General features: G+C 38.7%; 1 protein-coding gene across 2 annotated transcripts in view; it reads right to left on the bottom strand.

The window, feature by feature from the left end:
- PCDH11X (protocadherin 11 X-linked) overlaps window positions 1-17854 on the bottom strand; it is a 407090-nt gene that overhangs the window by 344017 nt on the left and 45219 nt on the right. For both annotated transcript variants that reach the window (XM_056491687.1, XM_056491686.1), the window contains exon 3: window positions 961-1008. In XM_056491687.1, the coding sequence (XP_056347662.1) occupies window positions 961-1008 (48 nt within the window). The remainder of the gene's footprint in view (window positions 1-960; window positions 1009-17854) is intronic.

Raw genomic sequence — 17854 nt, 5'->3', positions numbered from 1 at the left:
TAAAATGTGGTGCTTTAGCTCCCCAGCACTAGCACTGAATGACTAGAGAACAGAAAAGAATGCAAAGATCTCTTCCAAGTTCATTATTAACACTTGAATAATTTTCTATAGCAAGAAATATTATCCATGTCTATTTCTTCCTATTCATTACAGGTTTAGATATCTTTTTAAACCACAGAAAAACCACTACAGAGAAGTAGAGTCTCTCTTAATTCTAGCAAGACTATTTCATATTGTTTAAGAGATAAGGTTAGGTGTGACATGCTGCAAATTAACAAACACATTTTCTAGGAACAGATAGTTCTCACATTCTAAACACTCAAAAAATTGATGAAACATTCAGGAAATTTATTTTTAAGATTATAAATATCTAATTCTCTCCATTATAAACAAAGAAATTGAGAGCTAAAATGAGAAACCTGAACAAAAACCTTCAGGATTTTCTCTATCATTAAAAGTTCAGTGAAGTTAAAATTTCCTTTAGGGTCAGATTTCTATTTGGACAGAACTGCACCTCAGTCACCACAATATCCCAGTGGTCTGAAGGATTTGCTGTCTCTGGGAAGGGCAAGGGGCCATTGGAAAAGCACAATAGATAATTCACAGTTATAGAATACCTTTGCCCATTAAAAGGACTGGTGGAAATAACCTGCTCCATCGATATCTCTACCCTTACAGAAGAATGGGAGTGAGAAATACCAGGGATTGACTTTTTAAATTTAAAAATACAATTCAAGCACTAACTATTGGAGGCAAACCACAGTTATGCCCATCTCAGAGCCTGGGTTAGGACAAAGAGGTTCTGCGCCTGCTCACAAGATCCATTTGGGATCCCTCAGGGGCAATGAGGAACTCTGTTGCCTTATCCAATTTTCATAACAGCCTTTTCCATGGATTTACACACACAGTCTCTCAAATAATGAAGCTTTCTTGTTAACATTTCCTACTGTGTATATTTACCTGGTCATTTGTAATGGATCCAAATGTCCTTTTCGGAGCTGTTTTGGGCTGCCATGTGAATAAAAAATTAAAGAGTATTTTAAAAATTGCAACATTTAGGTGGTTTCATAAATACATCATCAATGACAGATGAACACATAGTGTGGTGAGCTAGAACAGCTGAAGTACCACAGACAGGACTGCATGTGACAAAGTGCACCACAAGTCTCACACAGACATTGCAGTATCACAGCATTTCACAACAGGATTTTGTTAAATCTGTGGGGTACTGCTGCCTGGACATTGTTGGGAGGAATGGGAAAAGATATCAACTTCTGGCTAATGCTGATAACAGAGACAAGGTCCACTGTGCTCAAAACATCCTATGGACTTACACTTGCAGAGCAGTAAGTTGGCAGAAAGCAGGAATTTCTCCAAGTGGGGAAAGGAAAGAATTTTGTGCTAAGTAATGCTACAAACCCAACTGCTTGTAAGACAAAGTACTCAAACTGAGAGAGGCTACCAGTGATTATTCCTTAAAACACAAATTATGGAATTGTGTGTAACAAGTATCCCTTGTTAGCTGACAAAGGGTAGATCAAGGCTGTCCTCAGCCTTCATTGAAAAGAGATTCTGAACCTCCAGAGAAAGCCACAAGAGCAAAGACAGCTCATTGTTTCACCCTACACTTATCAATACTTCAGGCACTGTAAATGACAAACACATCACATGATGTCCTTGGTTCAAATGACTCTGAAACAGAAGTCAAGGGCCATGCACAGCCCAAACTTCTACTCATATTCTACAGTAACTCGTTTCAATGGCTACTGCAACAAGCTGTACACATTTATTACATCTTAACAGTCTTCTTAAAAGGAAAAAAAATATTAAAAGGTTGACTTCTCATCAGAAAGCAGATCAGTAATTCATTAAATAATGAATCAGTAATTAATTAGTAGTTACTTAAATAAAGACCTTTGGCTGAAATGTAGCTTTGAGTCCAATGGACCCAAAATCTTTTCAGAAAGTCCAGAAAATAACACGTTTGCTAAATGCTGGTTATTTCACACGGACCAACACAGAAAATTTTTGCAGGTTTTCTGCAAGACAGGTCCCAGACACTTTTTCCTTGCCTGATTTTGCCAAGACATATGGAACTGCTCTGTGACTGTGCTATCAGCAGAGAAGAAAATACAGCAGCACAACTTCAGTTCCCAGTGTTCCCAAAGTTCTCAAAAACATACCACAGTTACACAATGGACAACTTTTTCTCAAAAAGCTGAAAATTAAACTTACATTTTTCTTTCAAAGGAGATACTTTGGTTGTCAAATTGTGAATTGCCAAAGCCAAGTTAATGCCTTAAACACAAAATATTCCACATGGCAGGCAATAAAGTATCTGTGTGTCTATAATGGGTGCATATGAATGCACTCAGATCCAAACTACCCTAAGTGGTGCAGCTCTAATAAAGGTCCCTTGTCTGCTATTACTCACCCAGTGTGCAATTTGCTGTCCAGGCATTCTAGAAAATTACCATTTGTTGGACAGCTGTCCTGCTTAAAGACTCCACAGCCACTCCTGTCATGCCATCCCACAGCTTACAACCCAAAGTTACTGGAAATAAGTGTCATTAGCACCAGCAGTTACCTGACAAACTGAGTGGCAGAACTTCAAAGGAGAAAAATAACATTACAAAGGTAAGAATTTTTTATAATGCAGACTTCAGCAGAGTTGCTTACAGATTTGAAACACTGTCAAAACAATGCAGCCTTTGAATTTGTAGGCCAAGATTCTTAAGACTTTTGTTCAATTTATGGTTTTCTGTCAGTGGCATGCATTGTTTCCATTGATTTCAAGCCTACTACTTAAACTTTAGCATTTTAAACTTTACCAACTAACCATAAGGATGCAACTTTAGGAGCTAAACTTTAGAACTGCAAACTTCAAGCAAAGTTCTCTCATTTAGAGAGACTTTGACCTAAACAAGGCAGATAATAGCTGCAGGTAACAGCCAGGGAGGCAACCTCCCCTCTTAATCTCCTCCATTATAGTTGTTCAGAAATATTCACAGACATCCTACTGAACAAAAAGCTACATTTTCAACACCCTGAGGATATTCAGATTAAGGTATTAAACATGTTTGAGCTTTGCTCTGAATTCCCATGATAAAGCTCCAGACACCTGACTTGCCTTTCAGTATGTTTCTGCCTTTGGAGTTTCACCATAGATATACAACGAAGGGGAAAAAAAACCGGGGATTTATATCAGGCAACAATACACCCAACAAGTGCATTCTGATATTTGCATTATACAAGGTGACAGTTACATATTTGCTCTATTTCCTAGCTGAGAACAGGCACAGAACCAAGGATGTGCAGGAAAGAGAAATAAATGAGTACAAGCCTCCAATGCAGCCTGTGGAGGGGAGCACTAACAATTGTGTACAGCTGCTCAGAACAGCTCCTAAATCACAGGCTCATTTTGCCAAAAGGCAGTGTCTGAGCTCCCAGGGGCACATTTGGAGCTCGGGGTGAGCTCTGCCAGGTGTTGGTGAGGGGTGAACCTGCTGTGCCCTCCCACTCACTGCGTGAGCACATCAGGCAGGAGGGGATTAAACCTGGCAGCCACTCCCACACCAGGAAACACAAACAGCCCTGGCAGCTCTGAAAACTCCTCTCCCCTAAGGCAGGGGCTGTGCAGCATCCTCAGCCCCCAGTGATTTCTGTGGGACTGGGGGTAATGGATACATCTGGATTTGGTTTGTGGCAAATGGGGAAACAAAATATAAAATAGATAGAAACCCTTGTGATTTGCTGATAAGGAGTAAAAACATCTGCAAACCAACATCCATGAAATATGTGCAGTTATTACCTCCCTCCCTCCAATACATACATGCACACACAATTTTGGTGTGTATGGTATTTCTAAACTCATGGCACCTTTGTTAATAAAAATCCATATTATAACCTCTGATGCTGCAGCTTCTCCAACATGTTGTTTAGCAAGATTGTTTTCTTTGACCTAACACCCCTCTAAAGCTCAAGTTCAGCTGGAGGAAAAATCACTGTATCTTCCCTTTATGCTTACACTTCCAGGAAAATATGCTGACAAAACTTCCATCTGAATAGCAGGAGCATCTCTCACACACAGAGAATCCCCCACACTCCCAGAAACACAAGGAAATTTTTTCATGTGCGTGTGTCACTGTGTTATGAATGTTGATTAAAAAATCCACAGCCTTAATGCAGAAAATTCACAACCCATGTGGGCAAAAATGTAACAGGATAAAAAAAAAAAAAACTCTAGCAGAAAAGAGTTTATATCCTCCACTTGGAACAGATTTCCCCCAGTTCCACAAGCAGGCTTTAGGAATTCCAGACCTGTCACAAGCACTGCAGAAATGACCTGAGCATAAGCCTCTCTCAAGGCCTCCACTCTGCAGGGTTTGGTAAAAATCAAAATAAGAAAGAGAATGTTCGTGTGACATTTCACTGCCACGGGATCAGTTTTGCTTTTGAAAGAAATGAAGCTATACTTTTTCAAGGAATGAAAACTTATCCTTTTTTTATTACTCTCAGAAAATAAGAGTGAGACTCCCATATTAAACTGTAAAAGTGTGTGACGTGTGCAAGATGCCACTTCACTGCACATGGGGAGATAATAAATAATACTGCAATTTCAGAGTAATAAATGGGAGACAGTGGCTGAGAAGAAATACAGAGACACTGTAAAACTCAACAAATAAAAGTCTTTTCACCATACTGATCAAGGAGTGTAGGGCATAAACCAAAAATATATTTTCTGGTGCTGGATTTCTCAGGAACTTGACTTCCTCCTCCAGTGTTACTGACTCCTATTTATCTGACTCACTAGAACAAGAGCAAGATAAAAAAGAAGAAGCATTTCTTTACTGTAAGGCAGCAACTTGAGTCTGAAAGTCAATTTTGAAAAGAAATCTCTTGCTACCTGTGTGTATTGAAAGTTCTAGCAAATAAATTGTCCTGACTTTCCAGTTAATGAGTTATATTCAGAGAAAATGCTTTCCTGTGAGTTTGGGATCAAAAAATCATATAAGTGTATTTGATTTACAGTTCAATATACAGTTTTACTCAAGAATATATTCCTTTCTAAAAAATAAAAATAAAACTACAATTCCATTCTAATTGAATGCACTTGAGCTATTTCTTGTCTTAAAATCAGAGATGGAATTGATGCAACTGATTTGTAAGAAAGAAAACAAATTTAAAAATATTAGATTGGCATGTTTACAAGGAAAACAGCAAAAACTCATCATTCCATTTCAGCTTTCCTGCTCAGTTTTTGTTCACTGTTTATATTCCCTAATATCAGTTCAGCCATGAATATACACTAAAAATTATGGCTAATGGACAGGGATTTTCCTCCAAAAGGGAAAAAAGAAATCAAAGAAAACCATGAGACCATAGAATACAATAAATCTATATTTAAGCATGAGGACCAGCAGCTTCAGAAGGTAAATACAATATCCATCTGCTGGTGCAGAGATCTACATGAGTCTCAGCAGGTAACGTGAATCCTCCAGTAAATTGCAAACTGAGACCAACCCTCCCACAGCTCATGGGGAAAAAAAGCAGAGTGGGGAATGTTAGGAGGAAGTGAGTGATGGGGTGGATCTCCTCAGCAAGCTTCATGCCAGAATAAATAACACAGGAGTGATTTAGCAACGTGACTGCCCTCTCACAAAGTGTGCTATTCCAGAAAAATCAAATTCAACAAAGGCAGGTGGAGCCATTTCTGCCCAGTAACAGCTCCTATAACCCAAGGCAAAGGGAAATCCAAGTTTTCAGGTCTGGGTCCACACAAAGCATTTTCCTGAGGTTAATTCAGCCACTGTCCTAAAACAGCTGTTCCCAAAGAACAGCTCACATACTGCCTGTGGTACAATAAATCTCTGTACCAGTCACACCCAGAAACTGGACCTGAGGCTCTTCCTCACTGAAAAACTTGAGCAGCTCTGGGGCAGCTGCCACAGTTCCAGCCAGGAAGGTGCCAGGGTGGCAAAGCAGAACTGAAAACTTCCCCCAGCCCCTGCCAGTGCTCCAGCCTGACCATAACCCCCAGTGACACCCAGCACAGTGCCAGGGAATCCATCGGGCTCCGAGACACCTCTCAGGCTGGGACAAAGCTCCCTCTGGGGATGGCAACATGCTCTGAATAATTCAATGTGAAGTTCAGCCTTCATATTCAAAAAACAATGTAAACAAGCTATTCAACCAGAACAAAACCACTAAAGTATTTCATCTTTAAATCCAGCAAGGATATGTTAAATTGTGTCCATCACCTGGGAAAATGACCATTAGCATGGAAATTAAAGCACAGCTCAAACAATTTAACTTAAGTACTCTTTAAATAATTTTCAACTCAGACACAGAGACTTCATCTATACCTTGATTTGTCCCCTTAATTTTTTTTTTCTTTATCTTAGAGAGTTACCATATTGTACCTATTGTTAGGATTCTTACATATTAAGGTATTAAGCTATGAACAAGAATTCAGTTTATTATGTTGATGAAGCAGTCAGCCAAACAAACAGTTGATTCTGAATTTTAAGATTTAGTTTGGCATGTTACTATTTTTAAAACATGCCTAGGATGTTCTACCAAATACTACATCTGTCATTATTCATCAGATACTGGAAGAACACAAAACAAGTACTCTCCAAGACAGGATTGAGTCAATTTGCTCACAGAAATCTCTACAATAAAACAGGTTTCAGTTGTTACATGGATTCAAAATAGAGCACTATCTTCAAATCCTAGGGTGACACTATAAAACTCAATTTTTTATGCATTCTACCTACAGAGTCAAAGCTCTGCTTCCACACTCAATTAACTTTACTGGTAACATAAGAAGAGGCCTACTGTAGTTATATGTGGAAGCACCCATTGTGAAATGTAAAATTAAGTGAAATCTGTTTTGAAATCCTGTGTTATGGCTTTTAACAGAACAACAAACCTAAACTAAATTAGTGAAAGTGAGTATGACAGCTGAAGCCATGGAGCTTCCAAGAGGGTTAAGCATTATTAAAGTTTTTCCTTATTATGCTCTTAGGCACAATCTGATTAGTTCCAACAGCTGCCCAGCAGGAAAAGCCAACCCATCATTCCACAGGAATATTCAAATAAAGCACCTTTAGCTTTCAGTGATGCCAGATCCAGGTAGCACACAGCACTGCAGCATGAATTCTTGTCTCCTGATTTACAGTGATGCTCAGTATTTCAAATGCAAATCATGGCAGAGGCCCCTGATCAGTATAACATAAGCTACTAAAACCTTTCCTGATTGATAAACTTGTTCCATCTGCAATATACAAAGGGGAAAAAAAAAGGGAGAGTGGGAATCCACTGTGCATAAATGTTACTCCAGTCTTTGTCAGAGGCAATGAGTAACAAAAAAGGAATTTTCTTTGCTACCTTGCTTGTGAAACTCAGTAGCCTGAAGCATATGCTGTGCTGTGACAAATGTGCCATTGAACTTTAAAACAAGATCCAAAATAGATTCTGTAAGATACAGAATAGATTCTTCACTCCTGTTTGCAGGAACTCCTGTAGGATTATCTGAATATCCCAGTGCCCTGGATGTGAAGAGAGGATTTCAACAGCCACAGCCACAGCACTGACTCTGAAAGGTTTCAAGCCTTGGACAGAGATTTTCAGTCAGCTGGAACCCTGAATCATACACTCATCATCAAATAATTCTGAAGTTATGATTAAAGTTAGTCTGTAAAAACCACACAGGTTTTAATTCCACAAAGGTAAATTCACTTCTGAAAAAGGCTTAACTGTTCTTCCAGTTCCTAGACATGGGAAAATTTAGGAAAAAACCATATTTCTATATTTCAAAGTTTTCTGCTACTGGGTAGCAGAAAAAGTTCTGGTTATATCTCTGCTCTTTACTTCCCACCATTTCTCAAGCATATACACATTTTAAATATGAACCAAATTAATTTTATTTCTACCTAATATAATACAATGGGAATAGATACTTGTGAAAAACATCTTTGCACAGTTTCTTATCTCCTCCATGAGCCTGTAGAACTGTATTTTAAAGTTAAACAATAAAATTTAATTCTTTTTATCATTGCATCCAGAACACATTTCAAAGACAGGGCTGTTTCCATAGTACAAGAATGCCACCAGTGGGCTGGTGTAGCAGAAATTAAAATAAGTGATATCACACAATGTAATGTCTAAAATTCTGCCAATATTCTGAACACTCAAATTTTAAAATTTAGAATTTTTACAAAATAGACACAAAATGCCACTGGAAAAACTGTACATATGGAAAAAAAAAAAATAAAAAAAAAAGAAAAGAATATTGGAATCACCACTGCTGGGCAAGAAATCTGTGAGCCTCAAACTGGCAGAAGTACAGGAACAGCTTGAGAAAATATTCTGGTGATTTCCAAGCATCTGATATCAAATGCTAGAGACAGATAGAAGATCAGAGGAAACTCATTTTCATCCTGCAAGGCCATGCTCAGGTCAGGCCAGGAACCAGTGCCAGCCTCTCCTCCTGCCCTTGGGAGGAAGCTGCAGGCTTTGGAAACAGAGACCAGCAAAGACTGAGAACAACAAAGCCCAGCTCAGATGATAAATGAAGATGTCCAGCAAAGGTCATAATGTCTTACATAATGTACTTCAAAACCCAGAAAATAAAAATATCAGAAGCAGATATTAAAACAGGCATTAAAACACACACTTTTTTTGTGTGGTATTTTTGTGTGGTTTTTGAGAAAAACAGGTTTTTCTTTTTAGCTTTGCAAAGGTCCCCTTAGACTCTGAACTTTGTTGCCAAGAGCTCAGGATGAGGCTGGCAGTTGAAGGTTTGAATTATTCAAGTGAAATTATTTTATGAGAGAGGGGCTGGACTATCCCAGAATTTAAAAATAAGCACTAATGCAGAATCTCTCAAAGAAGCAAAGAAGGAACTCATTCAAGTTCTGATATTGTACAAGCACAGTAAGTATCTTGGATATTCAGCATAAACAAATACTCCATTTGTGTGAAACCATAAAAAGTGTGAAACCATTTATTGCAAAAAAAGAAAAGATGATAGAAAGTTCTATCAGTGTTTTAGGCTCTGTTTTTAACACTGACTTTCAAATTATGGCATTCACAATATTTCTTGGCTTTCCCAACAAATGCCAATTCACAAAAAAGTGATAAGTGCCAGAGTACTATTTGTGATATTAGATGGAAAAGAGGATGAGGAACAAAATAGAAGCTCCTCCTTTGTTTATACCTTTAAATCTGCTGCAAAAAATTGTCTTGAAAAATCCCTAATGGAAATGAGGATGAAAATTATATGGCTGGGGCTAAGATGAAGAGGAAAATGCATTCTCCCAGTGAAAAAGCTATATAATATCCCAGCCTGAAAAGCACAGAGGAATATCCTGACTCAAAAGAAAAGAAAAGAAAAAAATCCAGAAAACGTCAATTTGCTTGAAAAAGCAGAGAAAAAAAAACTACAATTATTCGACTTTGGAACATCAGCAATAACCAAAGCAAGAATACATCACATTAATAGAGCCAGCAATTACAGCACAATGAGAGAAAAATGTATTTCAATACTGAGAGCTGATGACTCAGAACTCATTCCTTTTAGCAATGTTTCTTTTTGTTTCTTCAGAATTGTCTGAAATAGTCTTTGCTACATGTCCCAGCTTCAAAAGCTCTACAGGACTTAAGTGTTCAGACCAATTATGTTTCTGGGTTAGAGAATATAAATTATTTTGCAATACACCTTTCTTTCAGGAATAAAAATAACTGCACTAATGCAGTCAAGTGCCATGAACCCTAGCTGACACTTGATTTAAATATAATCTTTGATAGCTCTTTCTTCTTAAATGGAAGGAAAATATTCTATACAATTTATTTTGGGGAAAACTAGCTAGGATAATTAAATCTTTAGGATTAAAATCCAATATTAGAAAGCTAGAAGTAAAATTAAAATTTAGAACACATTATTATTATAAAAGCTACTTTAATATTTTAATTGTGTATTTTATGACAACTTAAACCAGGAAAAACTGAAACTACTTCTCCTGTTTTCAAAACATATCCCAAAAATTGGAAATCTTCAAATCTTCTTTCCCCCTAGATGGAATGAAAAGTGAGTCTTAGGAAAGTGGGTCTTAGAAAAGTGAACTTGTGATAGTTGTTTTTAAATTTGGTTGAAAAAAATGGTCTTTAAAATGTTTAATGCCTGGGTGGTGACATTTATCGCTGACTTTTAACTAAAAAATTACAAAAAAAGTTAAAATACTGTTGGATACAAGATGATATCAAGCATATCAAGAAGATGCAGCAATATAATTTATAAATAAATGGTCTGAAATTCAGACACCTGTGTCAGGTTATTCTTTAAAGAAAACATAAGGGCCGAAGAGAGGCATCTCTATTCACAGATAACACATTGAATATGTAAAAATAATGGCCCAACACCATGGCAATACTGTTATGGCATTTGAAAAAGATTCCTGCCTCCTTCTTTTGTGATGTACAAAAATATGACATCTTTAAAATATGGTCCATTTTGAGACAGCAGGAGAAATTAAGGGTGCAGCATAACCTGTCCTGAGTGCACTTTTATCACCTTTTGTAACTTCACTGCATGTTTGCAGTTCCAGTACCATGCACCTATGCAAACCAAAGTATCATTTCATTCAGAAGGGGAATTTTAGTGCTTTTACTGGGGTTATCAATAGAAAGCATGATTGATCCTGTAACTGGTAATTTCTTATAAATGACACAGTGGTTTTCTGGATGGCTATTGGGAAAATGTTCCTTTCTCTGTGCTGCCATACACATGGGCTGTGTAAACAAATCCTGAGCCTTCTGTGCTCAGAAAGCACCCCCAGCTCTGTGCTAAAGCTGATCAGTCTGGCCATCAGCACAGCCAGTGCTCAGCTAAGACAGATGAAGTGGAGCTCTCCGTGTGACAGATCCGAGCCTGCAGCTCCAGTCCATCATCCCCCCTCCAGAGCCATGCTAACTTATAGATTATTGTTCCATGACAGCTCCTGTGAAAACCAGAGCCTGGCATGCAGACAGAGACACCAACCTGTCCCTCGCCCTGTCTCACTGAACTTGCTGTGCCTGAAGCAAGACTTTCTCCTGCAGCCTGGCTCAGTCCCCAAAGGGATGTCAGGATAAGGGGAGCTGACAGCTTTACAGCAATTGTGCCATGAACCACCCTAAAGGAGCCTTGGATCAACCAACAAGAGGCAATTACCTTGACTCCTGACTCACTACCACCAGTCAGGAGCTGAGTTTTATCTCCAAGTCACAGCTGCAGGAATGCAAATCAGCTGGTTTTCCCTTTTAGAGCTCAGACCCAGTGACTTTTTCAAAATAGTGCTCACAGATGACCACTTGTCTGTCCAGATCTCTCCAGACAAATCACTGCTGAGCAATAGTTTTATTCTAGCACAAAAGCTTCTCTACAGAATCATATACTTTGGTATTTTGGGGTGGAGGATTTAGAAGAAGGAGGATTTTCAGCTACAGCACAAAATAATGAAAATAGACTAATTTTGTAAAGGTGATGTAAAAACTTCAGATGGCAATTAAGCACATCTCAGGAGAAAAGCATGCAAGGGGAACCATCCATGTGAAAAAAAACCTGCAGAGGTGTTAACTTTAACCAAAACACTGAACTTCTATCAAGATGCAAAAGGGAAAGATGTTTTGGGTCTGGCCTATTCCCCCATTGTAGACTTAGGACAAAAGTACTCAGCACCACTCAAAGACAGCCTGTCTGTCCTAAAAAAAAGCCTCTCTTTTAAAGGGCAGCTAAAAATTACCTTAGAAAGACAACATGTCCAGCTCTCCCTATTTATTAAATTACAAGCACTAGAGAGTGACCTTAGAGCTTGACTGGAGTCAACTCCAAAGCAAAAAACTTCCTAAACCTATTTCTGAGCTCCCTGAATCCATTAACTTCCCTTCCTATGCTGGCACACAAAATGGGAAAGAAGGAACAGTACTGACCCAGGAATGTCTGCAGTTAAATCCATCTGATTGAACATCATCCCAGTTGGGGAGCCAGGCTGCTCTGCAGGCTGTGCTGGAGAGAGCAGGAGCCAAGAGTGGCTGGGAGGGACCTCTGGAGATCCCCAGCTGCACATCATCACATCCAGGTGGGGTTTGACTTTTTCCAGAGCATTGTGAAGGAAGAAAAACAAACCATCCCCCTCTCCAAGCAGAAATTTGAAATTTTAATCTAAGCTACATGGCAGTGAGAAGGAAAAGAAAATCATAATAATTAAAAAAAATAAATAAATAAACAATCCTCAAATGCTTTCTTAACATCTTATTTCCACCTTGTCTGTAAGCAGCATCAGATCCAGGATCTGGTTTTATATAATTTCTCAGTTTTAGGCACCTAAGTACTATTGTCACCTGTATCATCAATATGAGTGTAATTTTATTTTTATGGCAATTAGTCTTGAAACACCACTGAACAACTAGTGTTTCCTCAATGAGAAGAGAAAAATACTGAAAAGATCTTGTCTATGAGGAAGTAGAGAAATTCCCTATCTGAATCATGTATTTTCCTAAGTATATATGAGTCTGTAAAACCAAAATTCTCAGAATCTTGGATAGCCATCTTCCTATCAGCCATATTTCCCTTACACAATTGATAGAAAGGGTTGCAAATTAAAAAAAAAAAAAAAAATCAGAAAGTGCAAGGATATTTCACTATTAGAGGGTTACAATAAATTCACAAATAATTTTTGATTTCTAGAAAAAATTAAGTTGAAATTTGTTAATTGTGTTAGTGTCTAACTACAATATTCATTAAGACCTGATAATATTAATAAATATCAGTTTACAAGCAGAAGAAGAGCTCTGTGCTGGCAGTTTTTTCACAGAATGCAGGTGCTGATAACAACCACCCCTGTTTCCTGTGCCCTACTGAAAGGGCCAATAAACCCCCTCACTGTCCTCTCATGCTGCAGCTCACACAAAGAACCACCCATGTTAATTTACACTGAATTTAGTTTAATCCATATTAATTGCAGTGTGATGAGCTATGGGACCAGGTCTGACAGTAAAAGGGAGGGTGGCTGCTTTGGCCCCACTGGAAGGAATGACACAAAAAAGGCAGGAATGGGAGCTCCAAGCAGCTCATGTTTGGGACAGTAAGGCTGATCTGGTGAGCACCTGAGATAAAAAATCCAAGTGTCACTGTGCACTGGCTTTGCAGGGATATGAACCATTCTATCTTATTTTCTCTGTGCACTGAGCCCCACAGTGCACAGTGCTGCACTGGTGCAGCATTAAAAACAAACAGCATTTGTTGTTGTTCACATTTGTACCTCTGCACACCACAGGACTATCAACAAAGATTTCATTAAAATGACTTTCTGATACACATTGAACTACAAATCTAGTCTCAGTCTATAATTCTAACTACCTTCCTAGATTTATTTCTACATAAAACACATCTTCCACTCTTGATCTTGACAGTGATATGAGTTACTTGATCCAAGACTGCTGTGAGGCTCAGAAATAACCAGTTGCAAAGATGAAATATGATGCTTGAAGTATGATGAAGAACTGTGATTTCCATCTTCCATGGGTCATGGAATTGACAAACTGTATCAGAAAGAAAGGGATATCTTCTATTGAAAGGCATCACAAAGATGATCTAGAGCAGAGAAATGAAACTCTCCTCATCAGAGGCAAGACTGACATGTTGTGAGACTGAGCAGGAATCTCTTTTGTCAGATTACAGGGGTATGAACTGACAGCTACAAAGAGATTATTATGTTATTCTAGGAATGCACCAATTGCTTCTGATAGGTAAATACAGCCAAATTACTGACCCAGGTAAGAGTAATGGAACTATAACAGCAACACCAATCTAATTTCCCCCAAACTGCCAAGGATTAAAGGAACAAATTATCAGCACACAGAAGAAAATGCTCCGTTCCTGTTGCACCTCTGCCACTTCAGGGTACATGGTGTACCTAGCTGATGAGAAATGCTAAGCAATCAATTAAAAAAATATTATTTACAACTTGTACTTGTGTGAGTCCTTTCCTATTCAAAACCTGCTCTGAACCAGCTCACCTTTTTTAACAATTAAGAGAACAAAGAAATGCTTCACACTAAAACCTTTGCAGCCAAAGCAGAGGCCTGTGACACCTATAAATATTAAGTGTATTAATCAGGTTATAGTAAATATCAGCTTGCTTTGAGCTCAAATGTAAGTGTGCTGGAACAGTGTAATCAACAGCAGCAAGCAGGTATTTATGGCACCGTGGTGGCCCTGCCTGACACAATGCACATTTTCTGTCACTCTGTAAACAATGGCACTGCCCTGAAGAGGTGAACAAAGCCCTGCAGGCTGGGCTGCCCCGGGTGAAACCAGAGCATTTGTGTTTGTAGATTCATCCCAATCAGAAATCACTGTTTATTAAGGTTTCAATGCACAATTTGCTCTTGCATCCTACTGTTTTCACCTACTACTTCTATTTATGAATACCCAGCTCTTTTTTCCTATCATTTCCCATTTATACTTAAAGTAGTTATCTCAGCTGAGGCAAAAGTGGTTGAGTTTCCATCTGGCCATTTATTTTGTGTCTTAGCTGCACCTACCAGCTCCCACCATCAGTGTTATGCCCAATCCAGCTATTTCTCATCCTAAATGAATTTACTTGTATTGTTAAATAATATCCAAGTTCTCCCTCCTCCCCTCGTTGACAGCAAACACTGTTTATCATGTGAAACCTTAATGTCACTCCCTCTATGGTCACCTTGGGGCATCTCAGCAGAGAAACAATCTTTTATAATGACATGCACAGCAGCTTTGGGGAGCAGCAAGAAGCTCGGTGTGATTGTCTCCTCTTTTCTATTAACAGTAAAACTGTTGCCTTTTTAAAGTTCATCTATTTCAAACAGGGTCGAGAAAGTCAGAGACCCAGGAAGTTTTGAGGATGCAGGGCCATGAATCACTTACATATACAGAAGTTATTTTCTATTCAGGCACACCTTGATAAAATGCAGGCAAAAAATACCTGAGTGTTAATCAGTGTGCTAATTAAAGCACTGTCTTGTTTTAAATAAATCAAACCCTGCTTTACAAAGCTTCCACTGAATCCAAAACACAAGACTGCATTTCTTTACAAAGTTTTGTTTCCTACTGTTTTAAGAGGTTTTAATGAGAGGCAGGATATTATTAAACAAAAAAAAAATAATTTTAGTTTAAAGGCTTGACCATTGCTTCTCTAGTTTGCAAAAGAAACTGAATACACAATTTATTTGCAACCTTTTCCACACCCTGTGAGAGGGGCAGTAAGGTCAGTGTAACAAAGTGAGGAAATATTATAACACATGGCTGTTACCTTCCCAAGGAGCTACAGAGGTGCTGAAAATGTGTTAAATACCTATAGAGGACTCAGCTGAGCTCCTAGAGAGAAATCCCCTCTTGTTTTAGAATTTGTTAGGGACAGAGACTCTTTCCACCTATTTTCAGGCAAACAGGCCTGGCTTCACTCAGGCAATAAGAAAATCTTGGCTAAATTTGTTTCAAATGTAACTACAACTGAAAATCTTTCTCCTCATTACAGGATTTGTCCAATTTCCTCCTTGTCCTGTCTCTCCAGCCCTTGTCCAAAGCCCCTTCAGGCACTGAAAAGCCTCAACAAGGTCATTGTGCAGCCTTGTTTTCTCCAGGCTGAAGAATCCCAATTCTTTCAGCCTTTCCTCATAGGTCCTTAATCCTCTGATTATCTTCCTGGCCCTAGGAAATACAGGCTGTATTTCCTGACTGCTCACCAAAATCCTTTATTTCTACTGCTTTTAAAATCCATTTTATGCTTACTTTTGATATTCACATTCTGAAAATTACCAGCAGAATAACATCTGGACATGCTATTCCAAATGGTATCTGGTTGTCAGAAAGTTCTTTTTGTTTTTTACAGATCTTTTCCAAGGTTTGTGAAATTGCTGGCTCATTTAAAGGCAGTAGATCCATCACTCAAAAAACATCTGACCAACAGGCATTCAAGAGAAAAATGCAATTAATTCTTTCAAATGATCTGTCAACAAGGCTGTGATCTCACAAATTATTTTGTTTGCAGCACATGCAGCTCAAGATTTCAGAACTTCCAGTTCACACCAGTGCATGTTCAACCTCACCACCTTTATTTCCATTATGTGGCAAGAGCAGTTTTTCAGAGACACTTGAACAATGACGTAACTCAGCCCTTTTTATTTATTTTTTTCACTAAAGAATTTGTTATTTAGAAGTTATTTGCACATTTCTTGGTAACAAACCTGTCAGGCAGATGTTGCACTGCATCTCCAGCCAAGGCCTTTGCCCAGCAGAGCCTTTGGCAGAGCTGCAGTTGGATTTCAGGTGTGCTCCCACTCGTGTGACACAAACGTGTTCCCACTCTGCTGATCTGCTGCATTCTCTCTCTCTCTCAATGCACAGGCACAAAATAAACTCCCAAAACAAATCTGCTCTTGTGGTGATCTGAACTGTTGCTCATCAGGCCCAGGGACTCCTGATTTTGTCATTTCTACAGTTTTCCTTTTCCTACTTTTCTCTCAGATAACTCACATTTCTCTGTTCAAACCAGGTATTATTTTCCCCCATTTTGTGTGTAACCCTGTTTTTTTTCATTATTTTCTACTCCTACTGCTATTTATTTAATATGCTGCTTTTCATTCCCCAAAATCTCATTTAATATGCCACATAAAGAACACTCTGCCCTACTGGATGCTTTGCTTAGCTAGCTAAAAAAACCCCAAAAAACCCACACATGTAGATATACCTGCTCTCCTATAACCTAGGAAAAGTTTTAAAGAGCTTACTAGAAAGACTACAAACATTATAGTAAGTTTTTGGAAAGTTTTAAGTTCCTTGGCTGCACTTAGAGCTGACAAACATGTGGGATCTTTTTTTTTTTTCTATTTTTTTTTCTTTTTTATAGCTAGCCATAAATGCCCAGTGGGATGTAGCTTCCTGAAAGAGAAATTTTTTTGTCTTTGTCACTCCTTAACACCCACACTGCCACAATTACTTCAGGTCTCAGATGATTTAAAAGAGCTAAAAGAAGGTAGAGTTTTATTTTTATTAAATTGCTAGTAAGTACTGATATCAGTGAATATCAGCTATCCAGTCAGTCAAGCAATATATTGGATAATATAATCTATATTCTTCTGGCACTAAGGAGGGTCAGATTGGTTGCTGAGTAGCCAAACCACGAAATAGTTCCCATTCCAAATCAAAGGGACTGAGGGCAATTTCAGCTTCCCCCCAGCAGTTTCAGGGTAAGTTTCTTTCCTGTTCTCTAGCTTATTTCAGTAACTCAGATAAAAGTGATCATTTATTTTGCAATCGCATGCTCTTGTTTATATAGACATCACATGTTTATGTTATTATTCAGTTCCCTAATCCCAGTTCCCCTGTTACTTGCTAGAAAGAATAAATGGACCAAGAATATGAAATATCTGCTCTCACAAGGTCACTGGCACCGCTCTCCTTGCATTCATGCACATCTTGGAGCTGCTCCTGCCCAGACATGACAAACACAGACTCTTTCCCTCTGGAGTAGCTCATCAATACACAGATGAGCATCACATCCATTCTGAGCCAAGTTCTACTGCTCAAGTCCCACAGTCGTGCAAGAAAGGCATAAAAAATACTGTCTCCATAAAAATGGGAGACATGAACCCGGCACAAAACACTTCTGCGCTCAGCACTGACATGGCAGTGGCTATCAGGACATCTTCAGTGGTCCAAGAGCACTGTCAGCCAAAGGGCACAAACACTTTGGATGCTGGTGCAGAGCTCAGGGACAGGTGGATGTTTCATCACTCTGTTACACAGTTCAACATGCACACAGACAGCTTC

The sequence above is a fragment of the Oenanthe melanoleuca genome, chromosome 4A (assembly GCF_029582105.1).
Source record: "Oenanthe melanoleuca isolate GR-GAL-2019-014 chromosome 4A, OMel1.0, whole genome shotgun sequence".
Classification (NCBI taxonomy): domain Eukaryota; kingdom Metazoa; phylum Chordata; class Aves; order Passeriformes; family Muscicapidae; genus Oenanthe; species Oenanthe melanoleuca.
Note: the sequence above shows the minus strand (reverse complement) of the source record. Positions and strands in the feature narration are given on the sequence as shown.